This window comes from Corvus kubaryi, unplaced genomic scaffold (assembly GCF_017639235.1).
Source record: "Corvus kubaryi isolate FWS band 111438036 unplaced genomic scaffold, C.kubaryi_AGA036_p1.0 37394, whole genome shotgun sequence".
Taxonomy (NCBI): domain Eukaryota; kingdom Metazoa; phylum Chordata; class Aves; order Passeriformes; family Corvidae; genus Corvus; species Corvus kubaryi.
The window spans coordinates 13,759,387-13,778,296 of NW_024581133.1; the positions used below are offsets into that span (position 1 = coordinate 13,759,387).

The following is an 18,910-nucleotide window of genomic DNA, read 5'->3' on the forward strand; positions in this document are numbered from 1 at the left end:
TAATAAGCCAGTGCCAAGCAGGTCACTGTTCTCGGAGCCAGGAGATCTGTGCTTAGTCCTAGCCTTTGCAGCAGATTGTCCTCTGTAATCTTGGGACAAGTTACTCCATTTTTTTCCCAATCACCCCCTTGTCTCTAAATTAATAATAATAATAATTTTCTTCATAGATTTTCATTTTACTTTTAAAACCTTCAAGGCCTATACCAAATCTAGAATGTTTGTAGAGGACGGTGAGGCCATGGTTTTGATCAACGGCACACAAATAATCAACTTTTCCTTTTTTTGTGCCATGAAGGAGGATTGACAAAGATATTGCAAAAGAAAGCAAATATTGTTGTCCCTGCAGGCCATTGCAGCTGAAATAACTTGATTTTATTAGAACAGTTTCAAAATGGATGCTTACCTTGTAACTGGAATTCCCACAGTTCTTGTAACTTTGGTTTGTAGATCATCCAAAGCCTATTTATGCTGTAAATATATTCCATAGGAAGTGATGATATCTACAGTCTCATGAAGAGAGGACAAGTTGCTTTCCAGGTCTGAAACTCTTGAAAACCCCTGACATAAATAAGCAGCTGAAGCAAATGCATGGGTTTGGACTTTATATGGATTCTGGAAATTCTGAATATTGTATGAGGTTTATGTAACTAGATGTCTTATATGCAGAGGAATGTTTTTATTTAAATTTCTAAAATAATACCACTTAAAAGACAGTTGTAGAGGAGGAGCTGTGCAGGAGATGTGATCAAGCGCATGACTGGGAGTGGGGCATGAGGCTGTACGAGGTGTGCTAAGGACTGTGGGGAAAAGAGGAAGTGAAAACCCATTTAAACCTCCCACTCCCCATTCCTGTCTGTAAATTTTGTTCTCGTTTATCAATTTTTCTCTCTGCTCAGCAGCATCTACAGTTGCTCAGATACTAATTTGCCTGTGGTTGCAATGGGAGATAGTTTGCAACTCAAGCTAAAGTATTCAAGCATTCAATAACAGAGGTTTAATAACATTCAAAGCAGGGAAATACTTAAAAACCTAGCAAGTTTACTTTTATTTTTAAGGTTATAAAACATGTTTGAACAATGAGTTCTGAACATACAGTATGTTTGCTGCTGCTTAGTTGCCCAGTAAAAGTAGATTACAAAATTATTTGCTGTAAAGGTTGATAACTATAGCCGGGGAGAAGGTGTGTTGGGCTGGTGAGGATGGTTAAGATAGGCTCATGCAGATGTGATTGATGACTTAGCAAACACTGGATGCTGTGCCTGAGTCCAGAAAACTCAGTGATGTTTGCTGCCTTGATTCTGCAGTCTGAATCACACAGGAACATAGTCTAATGAGAAGCTACTTCCTGGCCTTCCCAGTGTTTAATTGCAAAGCTGGAAAATACCAGCAGAGACTATGTGCACATTCAGGGCTTTGCCTCAGCCCAAACCTTCAGAGAGGCACCATTTACTCCACAAGAAGAGGAATTAAGAAGGGAGAAAAAAGTCCAATAGGAAGAATAAGTAAGAAAAGTTGCTTGTCCTCGAACTTTGTGTGAAACTAAGACAAATTGGAAGAAGCCCATCAGTTTGATTTCTTTTCTCAGGCAGAATCTGCTGGTGGCTCAACACAATGCTCTGTTCAACATGGTTCGTGCCGCTGAACACAACTTCCACAACCAATGCATGAAATTTACCTTTGTTCTTCTGTGCTTTGTCAGCAAAACAGCTGAGAACAGTATTTCCAGTGGCATTGGTTTGGTGACTGTGTTACTACCCCAAAGAGACAAATGGTAAAACTGAGGAAAGTATGGGATTTTTTCCATTCAATTTTTCAAAATTCTAAAAGCATCATGAAATCTCTTGGCCAGCGCATAATCCTAGAGCTTTTAGAAACTTTCAGCAAAATGCCTCCACCCAGACAAATTCTGCAGACTGTAGTATGAATTTTTCCTGAAAAGGAATGGGGCCCCACTCTTTTCATGTTTGAAACTGCATGCTAGAAGGTTAGCTGGTAATTAGTCTTCCCAGAGAGGACATTGTAAAAACAAATCATGGAGTCATTTGTTGCTGTTCTACCTAAGAACACAGTTACTTAAAAGAGCCTTTTTGCCAAAACCCTGAGAAAGAGCTCAGGATGCTTGATGTGATTTTACAACAGAAATCAACCAGCAACCCTGTCTTTTAGCATTGCACCAGCCCTTCTATAATACACATGCAGTTCACTACAGGGAAGAAAACAGGCTTGGTATTTTCATAGGAAAGAGCTACAAGGTGATTCTGAACACTGAGAAGGTTTCTGCAGTGATTTTTGTCATCGTAGTTTTTATGTCTCTATAGTGGAATATGAAATTAACAAAACATTTGTCTCAGAGACTTGACTATGAAATTGCTACAGATACAGGAGATATGTGCATTTTTCTGTGTTTTTTTGAAAGGCATTGGGCAGCTGAAGCTTACCATCATTTTCCCACTAGAGTGATCTGAAATACTGTCATCAGAAAGGTTCACAAAAGGGAATCGAATGGGATTTGTGGAGTGTCAGATGTTCCCTAAGGAAACTCCTGTAAGAGTCTGTTTTACCAGTGGTATTTCCTGGGCATTTTTCCCCATAAATGTATTTGTCCTTGGGAGGCAAATGCTGCAAGGGGAAGACTGCTGGAGAGGCTGGGCTGCAGCAAAGACAGAGTAGGAATTGCTCTGTGTTTTGCTGCAGTCTCAGTTACGGGAGTAGGTGGTTCTGTATATATTGGTGTGTTCAGAGACCTGGCCAATTTAGCAGTCCCCAGGAGCAGTGTAGCAATGGCTTCCTGTGGCTTAAGGCGTGCAGTGTGCACTGTGGAGAAACATGGGAGAAATTCTCAAGAAAGGGTCTTGATCCAGTTTAGTTTCATGCCAGGACAGAAGGGGCGTGGTACTCTCAGCAGCCTCCCATACACCAGGCATGGCACCCCTGTGGTAAGGCAACCCTGGGGCAATGCAGCATCGCAGTGTGGGAGCTTTTCTGGTACTGCTCAGGAGCTTCAGGCTACTCAGGAACAACAGACTGGTAGCTCTGTCAATGCCCATTTCTTTGGCAACAATATGTTTTTATCCTTGATTTCACAGGCAGATTGTATTTAAAATAGAATATATATGCACATGATGTTGGAGGGATAAGGCTGAAGAGTATTTGGTGACTTTTCTGGACTTCTTGGAATACTTGATTTGAGTAGAGTCTGGCTGCTTAGTCCCCACAGCTGTACAGCCTGGCATAGGGCATCTCACCAGCCAGCTCTGAGAGAGAGCCACAATCTTCTCTGGTGAATGAGCAAGCTGTGAGTTCTCACCTAGTGGTGTCAGATGCCACTAGGCATCCCTAGTGGGGACTGCTTTAGCCAAAATCCCTAATCTTCAACTTCTTGGTGGGAGCAAAGAGTGCCTTTCCCGTCAGCATCCTTCCCAGAAACCCGAGTGTTTGCGATGTTCAAAATTAAAAACTAAAAGGAGGCCTCTCTTGCCAGGTACTGACTGTGCTTTGAGATTAGATGTCAAGTGCCAAAGACTGTGGGAGAGGTTTTGGACCAATAGAAAACAGAAAACAGCAGAAATTTCTCAGGAGATCCTGCTCTATGTCCCATTTCTGTGGTACGGTGAGAGTACGGAGAGAGAGAAAAGCAGTGGATCATGAGCTGCAGCCCTTTTGCAATGGCAAACAGTAGAAACACATTTTCTTTTTGTTTGGCAGCAGGAGCAGGGTGCACATAAACTTCTTGCTAATTATGCTGCTATAGGAAATAGGAACTCAGCCAGGCATACACAGAGCAGAGAAAACCCCCCAAATTAAGTGAGTTAATATGAGCACCAGCCTCGCCATGAGGAACCATAAGGGAGAAGGAGAGGGGCTAAGCAAGGTCACAAAAAATGATCAAATTCTGTGAGAGTGCATATACACAAGCGTATGAAGACTTCGACAAAAGCTAGTGGTGGATTGTTGAGAGGCCAATGCAGTTAAGTTCCTGCTCTGTTACACAGATAAATTGCCAAAGGAAACATTATCCAAACAGTTCCACTTCAAAGGCAAGACGACAAGCTTTGGGGAACTTGCGGTACTTTCAATCTGGCCAATAACCAAGTGTAAAGTGTAAAATATACATGTTTAGGAAATAGGACACATGCCGTTCAAGACAGGCCTTTCCCATGCTCTCAGACCAGTGCAGCTTCATTTGATGTGCAAATGCATGATGTGTGATCTGTCCTGGCAATGTGCTGCCTGCCAGCAGCACAAACATTTCACAAGCACCCTTTTGGGTTACTCCAGCCTGCTGTGTGCACAGCCTCCTTGGCAATCTCTGCAGCTGGAGCTTTTCTTACAGTCTATTGCTGCTGTGGTTGCACAATCCAGGTTTATGTAGTGTGTCTCATCAAGAGACTCCAGGCAGTTCAAAACACCTTGAAAGCATCCTGGAATTGCAGGATTTTGATGTTAGATACTAGGATTAAATGACAATGCACGGAATGGTTACAGCAATGCACCAGGGAACATATCAGTAATGTAGACTCAGTTGATCCTTAAGTCAAATTGTCCCAGCAGATGTCCCAGCCTTCCTGGGCATTGGTGACTTCAGAGTATTAGAAAGGCAAAGGCCTTCCTTTGTATTTATAAATGTATTCCTTCCTAATGTATTTATAAATTTCACATGAAATCAGGTAAAAAATTTGCTCCCTGGAGTGCACTGCAGGCACAGCCAAGAATACATGTGCTGTGCACAGTACAAGACAGCCTCTGTTATTTGATGCAACTCATCCTATAAACCCATGAAAAGTAACAGGACAAATGCTCACCATAAAGAAGCAGTGGATTGCAGGTGCAGTCTCTCTTCAGTACTGCCTTGAGTAGATCTAAATTTATGATATCAGAAAAAAATATTTGTGGTCTTTATGGTGCAACTGAGCTCTAGAATAGGATGAGGCTGGCTTTTAGTGAGGGTTCAGGATGTAAACTCTGCTGGCAGAACTGTTTCAGAATCAACCATTCTTAGGAACCAGGGGCATGCAGATGTGCTTTTTCTCCCTCTAAGCTAAGGGGCTTAGGTAGGGACATTGTGCAACAGCTGTGGTGACTTACCCCAGTTGTACCAAGAGGCAAGTCAGGCTTGTGCCTCTACTTACTGTCTTTGGGATGGATTCTCAGTCCTGTGTGTATGTGCAGCCTCTAGGCCTAAGGTATAGATAACCAGGCACTTGGTGCTGAGCACTACCCAGGGTAGCAGCTGTTGCTACACAGAAAACTTAACCTGCTCTGCACCACTGCAATGCCTGAACTTGTGCTGTAGCCAGCTATAATCATCTGTTACTTGTGTTAACCTTGAATTCCAGTGTGTCAGTTCCGGTCCTCTGAGAAAAATTAGGAAAGTGCTTATTGAAACCAGCATCCCAGCACTCTACACTGTGCTGGGTGGAAGAGGAAAGTGGGACCTTAAGCCTTAGTAGTAGCATATTCTAGCCACACTTCAGTAACGTGAGATTATATCACTATTCTCACTTTAGACTAATATATCCTTATAACTGGCCCAACTTCATGCTAGAGTTCCCCACTTGCTTCAGGAGTTCCTGAGCTTTCTGGCAGAGCCACACATGGTTCCCTGATACCTGTGCACTGTCAGTGGACACAGAAGATACAGTGAAGATACAGAAAGAATTATAGACTGTGTGTTTAACAAGGACGAGGGAGAAAGATGGGTTTTATGCAGCTGTAGTCTAATGTGCTGAGAGAAATCTGTTTGAATGGGTTGGGAATGCTGATGGCATCTAATAGCCACAGAGGCTTTTCCTGCTTCCTGATAGATATAGCACTGTGAATATCAGTCATTGTGGTATGAAGTTGTTATGAGAAAAATAACTTCCTGTGTTGATGGACTTAGCATGCAGTAAATGGAGACGTATGGATGCAAATGTAAGGTGGTAAATGTAGCTCTCCAGAGCTCTAGGTGTAACCATGCAGAGTCATAAGTGAAAAGTACAGTGTATTGCTTGCCCCTCTAGCTCAACTGGTGCCCTGATTTCAGTGTTATTATGGCTCTCTTTTTCCAGGACAGAACTGAGAAATAAGAGGGTACTGTGACACACAATGCCACTGCATATGCAAGGCAAGATTTTTCATCATGGCCTCTGTGGGGAGAAAAAGCATTCTCTGTAACAGGGCACCAGTAAACTTGTGAATGCTATGCAAGTAGTATCAACATCCACTGCTTTGTCTAAAGGCCACAAAATTGAAACTTTTTTGCCTTTCTTCACATCCTTTTGTAGAAGAAATGCACAATTAGTTCCAAACTCTCCCCTTACTACACTTTTTTATTGATACAGTCACTTTCCCTGGCTGGAGCTCCACAGAGCATTTATTTACTATGGACTAAACTTTGATCATTTCACTAGAAGACAACGCTCCTTGTTTTCAGTGTGTTTCAGAACAACCTCCTTTCCTTTGTTTTGATTTCAGGAAAGGTGCTTGTGCCTGTGTGACTGCTTGGAGTGGTGAGACAGGTTTCAAGTGGGTCAGAGAGATGGGGAATATGGAAAGTGCTAAGTCCCACGACAGAGCTGTCCATGCCACTAGTTAAACAGAAATGATACTCTGCTTAATATATACCTGATATTCCAGACTTTCAGGAACAGTACTCCTTCCTATGAATGCAATTTCCTTCCTGTTACTGAGTTTTAGTCTCTTTTATCCCATCTATTCTAGTCAAGTTACTTTATTGTGATTGCCCATCCAGTGTTGATTAAACCAACAGTATTATTCTGTGACGCTGAGGCATGACCACTGCTTGCCATACAATGAAGGAGCTTGGCTGTATTAACTGAGGAGTTACTTTACCTAAATAGGCACCATTTCAAAAAGGAATGCAGTTCCTGGCAATGAAAGTAACCTGGAATAAAGGCATTGCTTGAGGAACAGTTGTATAGTACCTGGCCATATGAATTCAGTCTGTCCTTGTCCCATTTCAGCATTTTGAAACCAAAGATAAGTATACTATCACTCCATAAAACATCTAAGTGTTAATTTAATAATCTCTGTGAAACATCTACTGGAGAAAGAAAAGGCATCATGATTTTTTAAAACATTATCCAAAAATCAAGCTGTGATGCAGCAGTTTGCAGGGGTGCCCCACTGATTTTGATGACTTCAGACCTGCCCCAATAGCTAAACTTTATGACTAGAAGGGTGAGGATGAACTTTGACTATGACCTAGATCTGCAATTCACAAGTGTTTTCATACAGCTGCAATAATATTCCAGAAAATGTAATTGGCCTTTTACTTCGTTCACTTTAGCAAATGAAAATAAAGCTACTGTGAGAACAGATCTTTTGCTAAGAAAATATTTTTTTTAATATTTTTATAGCTCTGTCAACAATAAAGGAGTCTCACAGTCTAAAGTCTTTCTCTAAACCTTTTTAATGGAAAAAACTTCATAGAAAATATCCTTTTACTTTTTTAATAACATATAACTATATACATGATTAAAAACTGTAACAAAAAGCTGCAGGGACTGGAAAAATGTTTTGTTGGATCCATGCAGATGGTACATCTAAAAAAGGATTTCACAAATCCATGTACATCAAATGGAGCTGCAGTGACAGGGTTGGAAAAAATGGCCACTCTATATTATTTACCTGAATGTATTGGGAATAAAGCACAGACATACAAAATACACGAAAAGAATACAAAAGAGTACATGGTGTAAATGCTGTAAGCACAGGAAGTTTCTTTTTTAAGTAAATAGGAGAAAAGAAGGAAAATCTCCTTTTTCACATTTTATATTGCAGTTTAAAAGAGAACTAATCTCTTACTTGCTGTATTTTGTTTTTCTTCACTCTGACACACACTACAGTGGAAGTATATGGGATTTGAATTTAACAACTCAGGAATACTTTGATTTATCTCCATGTCTGTGAATGTACTATCAGATCTGAATAACGACATGTATACGTATTGCTTTAAAAACACATACACAATTTGACATGAGTTACAAAATATTGAGGGCCACCACACTACAGAGTGCTGGAGACTCTTGTCCTGATCCAGCAGTGTGATGAAGGACACATACAACTTCAGATCTAAGAGGAGTTCCTCAGAGAGTAAAGGAAAGTAAGAACATGCAGAAGTTAGTTGCTGATCAGGTCTGGAGTTTTCAACAGTTCATAGCACAGACTCTGCTGCTAGGAAAACTTACACCGGAGGCTGTAATTCTGTCACCCCAGATCATGTAGCTACACTGTGTGGATGATTTACCGTACTTCTAAAATAGATTTTCTTAATTCTAAGTTAAGCATAAAATGAAACCTCTTTTTAAAAAACTGTGGAAAATGATGAGCTCTACAGCTGGAAAGAAGAAAAAGATAGTGTTTAGTTTGTCAGTGATAGATTGGAAGAGATTCTGTAGGCAGCAGGTAATAATGTGTCAGGCTTTAAACACCTCACTTCTGAAAGAACTTGCTCATATTTTTGTCCTGGGCCAAAAAAACCCAAATATAACTGAAAACTCAGTACCAGCCAGTAACATCACCTGAGGTGCACAAGCATGGTGAGGATGGCAAGACATTATTTAGTAAAAGCTGTAACAAGTACTGTATGATTACCAGTGTAATCACAGGCAGTTTAATAACAGACAAATAAATGGAGCCTGTGCGTGCATATATTCATTTTAAAAAAGAAAAAAGGTGAAAGCAACAACAGTAACAACAACAACAAAACTAGACAAGCAGTGAAAGCTGAAGTATTCTGTGAAGCCTTGGAATCTGTTCCTGTTCTTGTTAACACCCACCCACCCTGTCTGGCCTTGCTCTTTTGGCAGGCAGGTAAATCCGTTCAAGTTCCTGTAAGTGAAGGAGGACTTTTCGCTTATAGCAAGATATCAAGTAATTATGAAAATGAGCTTTGAAATCCAAATTGCTGTGGGCCATGAAAGCCAAATCTCACTGATAAGTATTTGGCTTTCATTGTCTGTGAAGCAGATTGATTCCCTCCCCGGTCTGACCTCTTTATGTGGGCATGCTAATTGGAAAGTTGCCACTATACCAGGTTTGGGGCCATTACTGTTCAGAGTCTTTTATTTTTTAAGAACATCAATGCTACTTGTTTGTGTTGTTCATTACTAGTGTTTTGGGTAAAATCCGGCTTGTAGAGCCCTGATTGAAATGACAATGTCAGTACAATGCAGGTCTGTTTGAGAAGGCAACCTGAAAGCAGTAAGACTTATTTTGTTTATTTAAAGAAGAGATAAATGTGTATGTGCATGCACTTGCATTTAACAGTTTTATAGCTGGAACAGTTATTAAATGATGCCCAGTAGCAATTTTATCTCGTTATGATTTGTTTTATAAAGATGTAATGATTCTCAGGAGAGTTTTATGAAAACATGCAGAGTTGGTTTGCATTACGTACGCAGTTATGTGCCCAGTATATTTGTTGCAACTTAATTTCTTAAATATATATTGCGTAACACTTTTTATTCCTGAGTGCTGGTCTCCATAAGGAATAGAGAAAGTGGCATCATGTGCTCTTCTGCACAACACGGTCCTTTGTCATTTTAGGAGTTCTTCTGAGGGATCTTTATTGTCACAGTTTTAACTTCAGAATATTCTCTCAATCCACATTCACCCCTAAAAAACAAATTGCAGCATCAGCTTATACCAGGTATTGTTTATCAAGCAAAAATCTGCTAAGTGATTTCTTGATAAAGTTAAGATATAACCCTAAATTGCAGTTCAGTTTAGTCAAAAGAACAATGGATGGCTCCAGAATTTGATAAGGAGATACAGAACATTAAACCCAGAAATACTCACTATGTGCTGATGGAGCTTTTGGGAGTGAATTGATGTCCTCTGTCCTTTCTAGACCTTGAAAATGTCCAAACACCAAGACCTACCCCACTTACCCCAGTGAAATTACTGCTTATATTTGCAATGGAGAAAGAGAAGGTCCACACTGAGTACAATGAGAAATGAACTACTCACAACTGTGGGTAAAGATCAAATTGACTCCTAACCTGCTGATCTTTTCTCCCTAACAAAATATCCAGCAGTAGAAATCACCATTTGCAAATAATGTGGAAGAGGGTTCAGCTTGCTCAGATTCCCTTCAACGACTCCCTGTAGAATTCCTAATTTTGTCCTGGCACAGGACCTTATATAAGATCCTCCATACTGCTAGAAACCAGGCACTTACTAGGTCCCAGTCATCTGACACATGGCTCTGAGGGGTACATGTTCTGCTTTGGATAGATTATGCTTAAGAAGTGGGTGGTTTTGAATGCTGTTAACACTTTGTTTTAGTCATCTGTAGCCTGGCTCATCTCTTTGGCCACTCTGCTGAGGTTTAGAGTGGATGTTGCATGGCTTCTTGGGACTTAATGCTTGTCTTCTCTGAAGTACACGTATTTCCATCTTCCCGTGCCTATTTTGAGTAATGAAGTCTCTTTATGTCATTAGCTAAATTATAATATGTCTTCTAGATGCTGTGTATGTAAAGCAAACACTGTCCCCACCTCAGAACAGGTGCAGTCCAAGTCTGGAAGTAGAGTATCTTTTCCATATTAACTTAATGAGGATTTTTTTGCAGAAATTCTTCCAGATATTTGTTTCTTGGTTGAATTTTTATCCCCACCTCTAAAACACACACAGTATTGCTTTATTACTTACATTAAAATTTAGAACATGCTGGCATGGATAAGATGTTAACATGTTTACTATTTGATACTGCCTCCCCTCTGGATTCTCCTGTGCAGGACTTAATGCCAAGTGAACCATAAAGAGTATTTCAGAGGAATTCCTCAGAGCCTCCTTCTAATACGTGTTTCACAATGGAGTGAGAGGCCACTGTTCAAGGCAATTAAACCCCTCTGGAGGCCTCCGGTGTTGCGTAACTGATTTTGCATTTACTGCTACACTTCGAATTTTACACAAAATGTAACATTGGGGTGAAACTGCTGTAACCTTCCTTGGAAAGTTAATTCATTTGAGCAGAAGTACGAGCCCATGTTACTTCATCTGCAGTTTTGAAAGCTGATGTGCCTGTTGGCTTGGTAAGCCTTGTATGTGATATACTGGTTAGTATTTAAGGGATACATCAGACTGGTGATTCAGTAGGCATTTTTAAGATTTACCAGAGTCTAAGTACCTGCAAGCAAATATTAGTGAAGACTTTTTTACATGTGAAAGATTCCTGTTGATCTGTACCACGCCACCCCCAGCTTTCAGTAGAAAGTGGTGGATTTGTCTCCAAAGAATGACCAAAAACTTCAGCTATTTATCAGAAGCATTTCCTTAGGGCTCAGTGGAAGCTGTCACCAGGAGCTGCCTGGAGCCCAGAAACCAATGCTAATAAGCGTCTGTGTGGAAGTTTCTGGATTCAGCAGGGCTGCTGTGTAGCTCCAGACACCCATTGGACACATTTTTGCAAGTCAAATGCAAAATGGCCACATGTGGCTATCTGGGGTGAATCACGCAATTTTTAGTTACAGGAGTTAAATTTTACATCTCCCAGGTAGTGATAAGAAGCTTTAAAGAAACATGAATGAAAGAAATCCAAACCCATGTCTTTTAGACCCCTTCAAGAATACAAGAATATTTTAAGTAGCTTAATGCAAACATAAAACACCTGTATTGTGTACATGAGTTTTGGTTCTCTACCAGGATGCACATACTCTGCTACATTTTGTGGGAGTGTAAAATAACAGATCTCAACTTCGTGTTGATTTTCTGCCCATGTGTGATGAAAGCCTGTGAATTTAAATGCAGGACCAAAACAAGTTCCAGATAATGCAGTGCTGGCACAGGCAGCACAGTGGCCCAGTTATGATCTGGCTGCAACACAGTGTCACCTTAGCAATGACACACTTTTGTATAGACACTTTTTTTTCTTTAACTGCCCAACTCAACATTATTTATGCTGTAAAATGTATCCCTTAAAAACAAGAATCTAGGAAACTGGCATTTTAATAAAAAGTATGGTGGTATTAATGCAAGGTGGAGGAGGTAAATTAGAAGGTGATATCTGATCAAAGAGGTTCTGAAAAGAGTAGAATAATTACTCATAGGTAGATTTTCAGGCATCTTTGTGAGATGGAGATTATTGCTATTCCACACTTTTATTGTTTATGATGAATACTTTCAAAGCTGTAGTGGGAATTAAGTGTGCAATTACCACAGAGTTTTCCACGAGAGCTGGGGTGCTGCCTGGGTTTCCCCCCACTTTCAAGAACTCTACAACACCGATATGTGAATATTTTGCTTGCACAGTTTAACCTCTCTGGAGTCAGTGGGGTCACCCCTGGGTGTCAAGTTACTCATGTGCTCTATGAGCTTAGTAGTTTCAGAATATTTTCACAATGATAAGAGTTAGATGACCTGACACATTTATGCCAGTGTGAGATCACCTCATAACTCATGAATGTGAATAGTATGAATGTGTTATTCAAAGCACTCCTTAACGAGGGAAAATACTTCAGACTACATAGAGCTTATTTTATAGATCAAGTTGTATACTTCAACATATTTAAAGTTTTAAAGAGTTTGACCTTACTTTAGTTTTACTGCTGAGTTTGCCATTAGCCATAAGCTATTTTGAAAGCTTAGGTGAGACATATCTGGTACACATGCCTCCTGCACAGAAATTAATTGAATCCTTGGTATGTAACCAATCTGGGGCTGATGCAATTGCTAAGCGTCTTTGTGATTGTAATGAGAATGAGAAACTGGTCAGACTTTAAATTAGGTACATGGGACAGTATTTGAGCGTGGAGCTCCATTTCAAAATATTTGGCACTTAGTGCTAAATGGAATAAGAAAGACAGAAAGCTTTATAGTGGCAAGTGATTTGTTCTCAAAGGGACGTAAACACATTTGTTTCCTTCTCTAGGCCTGATTGCATGTAATATTATTTAAAAATCTGAAAGCTGGTAATTTTTTTATAAAATTAAATGCACCTATATTTATAAATATAGTGAAAACTGAAGAAAGGAAAGGAAAAACTAGCAGGAGAGTTTTGGCAAAACAACTCTAAAACAATTACACCAAACCAGTCAGCAAGCACTCAGCAGCACCAAAGAGAGAGTCTTTCTGAAAAGTGATGGTTAATATGGCTAAAAAAACCTGCCAGAAAACACAGGTTACAAGTTCAGAAAAATAGTCAGAAATTTTCAGTTCCTTTCAGGATAAGAAGAGAATTCCAGTAAGTTAATTTGCAATGTTTAAAAAAAAAAAAAGAAGAAGAAGAAATAAAGAAAAAGAAAAAAAAGTGGTCTTACCATGCAAATCAATTGCATTTAGAACTGACAGTGATTAAAGGTCACCTTATATTATGCCCTGAGTCTCAGGCTGGAATATTTCTGGATCTTAATTTGCATGGAAGGATTCACTATTGTTTATTAAGTTGTAGAGCTGAAAACCATTTAGAAAACAGCAGTGTAATACTTACATCTCTCTCCCATTGCCAGACATTTTGAATCCTCCAAAAGGACTTTGGGCATTTAAGGCATTGTAGCAATTTATCCTGTAACAGGAAGAGGCATTAAGTCCAGCTGCACTGCCAGAGAGACCTTTGGATAACTCAGAGAGAGGCTGAAACTTGTGGAGCTACAGACACTCTATACCTCTTAGTAATAACACACTTGTTTCACGTTGAAAAGAAATGAAGGATTTATGCTACAAAAACAACATTCTGCTTCTTACTCCTAAGGAGAATTGGATTTGACCTGTGAGGGCCAAAGGCGAGCACCATACCCTTGGACACAGCTTCAGTAATGAACTCTTAATCTGCTGCCAAACCTCAGTGCCAGTTTTTAACAAAGAGCTGTTAGATTTGAATTTTCCCTTTTTCTCCCTAATGTCTTTGCAGATCCTTAGTTTACCTAGGTTTAACATACTAAATTGCAAGCTACTAAACTCTAGAGTTGGCATTATCTATTCCTAAAGACTGGAGAGGAGGTGTCCCCTCAGTTCCTTAATGCTGTAGAAAGTACACAATTCTTTGTGCCTTTAGCAGACTCCTCCCAGGATTCCTGTGCTCACCAGAAAGGATCGTTTATCCTGTTTGTTTTCAGCAAAGCCACTCAGCAGTGGCTGCCGTGCTCCTGGGAAGCAAGGTGCTTTCCAGCTCCACCAGCATTCCCCAGCAGCGAGCAGCCACAGCACCTCCCCACTGCTGTTCCATGGCTTGGCTAGTGATCCACCATGAGGGTGGGCTGCATAAATAGTCTTAACAAAGGGTGCAAAACTGAAGTGAAATGACGATAGCGAGTCAAACTCTTTTTATCTTCAAGAGTGGGAGTGGGATAACTTCTGCTTACCACACTGTCCCAGCCTGCATTGCTGAAGAGACTGTCAGGGCCTTGTTTATGTCGTTTGTAAATACAGCAGCTACCAGGCCAAAATCAGAATTGTTGGCTCTCTCTATAACTTCATCCATGGTTTTAAATCTCAGTATTTCTTGAACAGGCCCAAAAATCTGCAACAAAGATTAATAATTAATAAACCAGCCCCCTCAGAGGCATGTTATTAATGTTTTATTCTGCTTTTTAAATTATCTTCTCTCTCCTAATTATACTCTTTAAAATTTTCCCCAGCAAAATTTAGTGATAAATAGTGATAATATCTGTCTGTAAAAGTGCATGATTCCCAAAGCAGTTCTCAGTGGAACCTCGTCCATTCTATCTCTATCTCCTCTTTGATGTCTGAGACCTTACAGTCAATGAGCTTCATTACCCAACTGATGTTACTTGCTGTGTGCATAAGGAGTTCTGAAAAGGTTTAGTTTTTTTAATATAGTGGTAATTTTCACTCTGAAACTTTTGTCTTAGGAATTAAACAAAAGAAAAAAGTAAAATTTAGGACATTGTAAAAGGATCTTGCCCACATGTGTGAATACCTCTTCCTTGGCAATCCGCATGTCATCTGTTACGTTGGAAAACACTGTAGGTTCAATGAAGAATCCCTTTCTTCCCAGCCCTTTTCCCCCACATTCAAGTTTTGCTCCTTCAGTAATGCCACTTTGAATCAGTTCCAAGATCTTGTTGTATTGTTTTTTATCAATCTGAAAGAGAGAAGAAGCTGTTTGATGTGCAGACCATGTACTTGACCATATAGTCCAAATGGGTGTTTTTAGGCAAGTCATGTTCCAGTGAGTTGGTTCCTGCTTCCATTCACTGCTCTTTGAGCTGCAGATGCCAAAGATCTACAAGCAGGTGCTGGCTGTAACCTTAGGCTCAGACTTCTTAAGGATGTGTCACCTTATGTTTGTGGCTTAACACACTTGCTGAACAATCTAGTTTATAAGCACAAAAAAAGGAGATCATTAATTTTTGTCCCTGGTTAACTTCCTGATAATGTTATAAGCCCAGCTGGTTATTTTTCTAAAGACTTATTTCTGATTATGCCCATCTTTTGCCTAGAATTCCTGGATCTCCAAGCATAGTCATGGTTGTAGACAGTTCTTGAAAGTAAGTGCTCACAGAGACTTTTGAGAGCTTCTCGCAGCTTACAGCTGTATTTTGGGGGCTGAAGATCCAAGTCTTGCTTTTAAAGCTGGGAGGCAAACATTGAGATTTTTTTATTTAACAAGAAACATGTCACAGCTGCACAGATTATTTACTCCTTTAGAATTTTAATCTTGAAAACATGTATTGTGTCAGCTACCCTGGACCCTGAGCAAGTGTGCACTGACTGACCTCTGCCTTAGTGGAGTTCAAATGAATTAACCAGGCACCTCCTAGGCTGTAGAGCCGAAGTCCTACTCCTTTACCTGTGGACCTTGTTCTGTAGTTGGGTCAAAAGGACTTCCCACAACTCTCCTTTTTGCACGTTCTACACTTCTTCTAACAAACTCTTCATAGATTGATTCTTCCACATAAATCCGTGAGCCTGCAGTACAGCATTGACCTTGATTGAAGAAGACCCCTTGGTGAGCTTGTTCCACAGCATAGTCCACTGAAAAACCAAGACAGCGCCTGTTGCACTGGAACACCGTAGGCAAATCTGCCTTTGCACCAGTGTTGTGTGTATTACACATTCACGAATCTTCAGAAGCAGGATTTGGTTAAATAAAACTAAATCAAAACATCCTATAGTTGTGTCAGGTCATAAATGAGGATGATTTCCCTTAAGACAGTGCTTTAGCAGTCAATAGGTGTACGGTATGCAAGAACAACTTCACCAGTGTCTTATATCCAGCAACATGTCATTCACCAAGTAAAACTCTTAAGGGAAGCAGGATGTGCCCCACATAAAGACATCTGACTGGATCTTTATAGGAGGGGAAAATTTGTCTGTGATCCCAAGTTGGCACTGGGTTTAATACTTCATGTGTGAGAATTGCAGCAAACCAAATACTTGGGAGAATTTTACTTTGATAGTGGCAAGACCTGTCCTTCCCCAAAAGCCAGATTCTTTTCCTGCAACAGGGAAGCTTCCTGTTGGTCCATGCAGATGACTGGGTAAGGCTTTAAAATTATAGGTCTGTTATAGACCTATATTATAAACCCTTGATTTCTACTCTAACTTCCTTGGAGGTACAACTAACACATTCTGTCCAAGCAGGAGAGAGGATCCAGTAATATTTAGACATTCAAGGCCACATTCTTACATTGGGTGTAATAACTGACTAGACAAGAATAATGAATTAATCCCTAAACAGTGATGCCCTGCAGCACTGTAATACCTCTGTTACCAGCTGTAGCACTTTGGAACATTGCTTAAAGTATAATCTTTTATGGACTAAACAAAGCAACAGTGCTTTACTTTCAGCACATTCTAGACAACTGTGTCTAAAAGAAATGTCCTTTTCTGCCCTCAGTGTGGTATTTAGAAAAATTATACGGGGTGTTCCCTGGACCACATTCAAATTTTCCCTGGCAGCTCCATGGAGATTGAAAGCACTAGTGGATAGCTGTGATTAACTAATGTTTCTTCCTCTATTGTTAAGCGTTTTTCACCATGAGGGACTCTAACCATTCTTCTCTGGTTTTTTGGTGCACTAAACCTTCAACAGCTTTATCATGCTTTCTGCTAACTTTTGGCACACAGTGTTCCTCAAGCAGAACAAACAGCTCCTTTGGAATGGTGAGCCAATTGCTGTTTTTAAATAATCAGAGCTTTGAAGTCTTAATCTTAGGCCAAGTGCTGGAGGTTGTAATTGTGGGAAGACCAGAGAGCAGTTGTCCTTCCCCCGTGGAAGGTCATAATACAGACCTGCCCCTGGCACGTGTCACTCTGCTAGAAATGTTTAGGTGATCAAGTCTGAGTTAGTAGGTGAGGGACATTTGAGGTGTGGCGATATCTAGTGGGAGGTGGAGATGAGTAACTGAGGTAGAAGACTGTAATATCTGTGTCTGGCTCCAGCTGACAAGAGCTTTTTTAGCTTACCAGGATGACTGTGACTGAAATTTCAATCCTCGGCTTGGTAAAGCATTTCTACATAGAAAAGCTGCTGGAAGTTGTCAAGCTTTCCCTAGTTTTTCAGATATTGATAAGTTTTGAAAATGGATACAGGATTGTAACCATCTCTTGTAATTCATGCTATTCAAAACCATTCTATTCACTTCCCCCTTTTAAATTAAGAAGACCAAATCCTTATGTGTCTATTTATTGGGGTTGCAAAGTTCTCAGAAAAGGCATTGAGTACAATGTGCCTGCATACAGCCTGAAACAAGAGCTCAGAGCAAGGTGTGAACCATCTCATTCATCTTAACGGGGTGTTAACTTCAAAACCTCCTGCTGACAATTTAGATATCAACATTTTAACTGTTTCATTGCTGATCATTTAAGCAGAAACTTCCAGTTTGTGTTTATATCCTATCCTAAACAGCTGTCCTGTACCTTCTCAGGTGCCAAAAATCTCAGCTGCACAACATCATACATCTGCCAAAATTTTCAACTCCCTGCTAACAGTGGCAGTGAGCATATTTCAATACACAATTCTTCAGTTGTGAAAATTTAAAAAATTGAATAATCTCCCTTTATAGCTATTTAACAAAGGAATTCTGCACTGATTAGATTAGCAAGTCAAGTGTACATAAGAGCCCTCCCTTTTTATAATTGCTGTGAAACAAAAAAATCACAGAATTTCCAGATTTAAAGCACTAAATCACCTTGCTGCAGAGCATAGGATGGCAAATGTGTGTGGGACTATGACTGTGAAAAACGCCATGTCTGTATGCTTGGTTATAACCTTTTTTCTGCTTCCTTGTTGACTATGAATCTGTGGGTTCAAACGTTGTATTTTTATAAAAGATATCACACCTTAGGTTGCTTCTGTAAGATTGAAAAGTGCCATTAGATACAGCTGTATTGCTTCACTTCACTTTGTATGAAAGATAAAATTAGTTAAAAAAAAAAAAAAGGAAAAAGACATCATGCAAACATGTTTTTAAGAAAAATATGGAAGTGCTGACTTACAATCAGCATCTGCGAAAATAATGTTTGGGCTTTTCCCACCCAGCTCCAGTGTGACTCTCTTCAAATTACTCCTTCCAGCTGCTTCTTGGATCAGCTTCCCAACCTGAAAGGAAATGGAGACATTTTACAGGGAATGTAGTCATACAGTTCATTTTAACAGCCAGCGTTGGCTATCAGTAGAGCAGAGCTTTAAATAATCCAGCAGGTTCTTCGTTCCAAACATATTCTCATCAGTAGTGGACAGCTTTCCATTTTTTTTCCCCTAGAAATTGAGAGGGGATACGGCACAGCACAAAGTTTGTGTACCATTCACCCATATGTAGCTATGTTAAAATGGCTTGGGGCTTTCTTTTAGGGCATTTTAGGAGGGCTGAATTAGAAATTTGAAAGGGATGTAACTAGAATTACTTCCATCCAAACCACTGACACGTTCACAAGGCTTAATATGTCAAATTCTGATGAAATCATCCTCCTCCTCTGCAGGACTAACAGAACAGAGCAG

The 18,910-nt window shown here is 40.0% G+C and overlaps 1 protein-coding gene and 1 long non-coding RNA gene across 3 annotated transcripts in view; one reads left to right on the forward strand and one right to left on the reverse strand.

Annotated features, from left to right (window-relative positions):
- LOC121669891 overlaps positions 1-18,910 on the forward strand; it is a 125,536-nt gene that overhangs the window by 65,975 nt on the left and 40,651 nt on the right. The gene's annotated exons all lie outside the window — the stretch shown is intronic.
- Positions 9,209-18,910, reverse strand: part of ALDH1A2 (aldehyde dehydrogenase 1 family member A2) — a 59,338-nt gene continuing 49,636 nt past the window's right edge. For both annotated transcript variants that reach the window (XM_042039464.1, XM_042039463.1), the window contains 6 exons: positions 18,409-18,511; positions 15,758-15,942; positions 14,885-15,049; positions 14,307-14,464; positions 13,436-13,510; positions 9,209-9,621 (listed from right to left, as the gene is read on the reverse strand). In XM_042039464.1, coding sequence (XP_041895398.1) covers positions 9,549-9,621; positions 13,436-13,510; positions 14,307-14,464; positions 14,885-15,049; positions 15,758-15,942; positions 18,409-18,511 — 759 coding nt within the window. In that variant the 3' untranslated portion in view covers positions 9,209-9,548. The remainder of the gene's footprint in view (positions 9,622-13,435; positions 13,511-14,306; positions 14,465-14,884; positions 15,050-15,757; positions 15,943-18,408; positions 18,512-18,910) is intronic.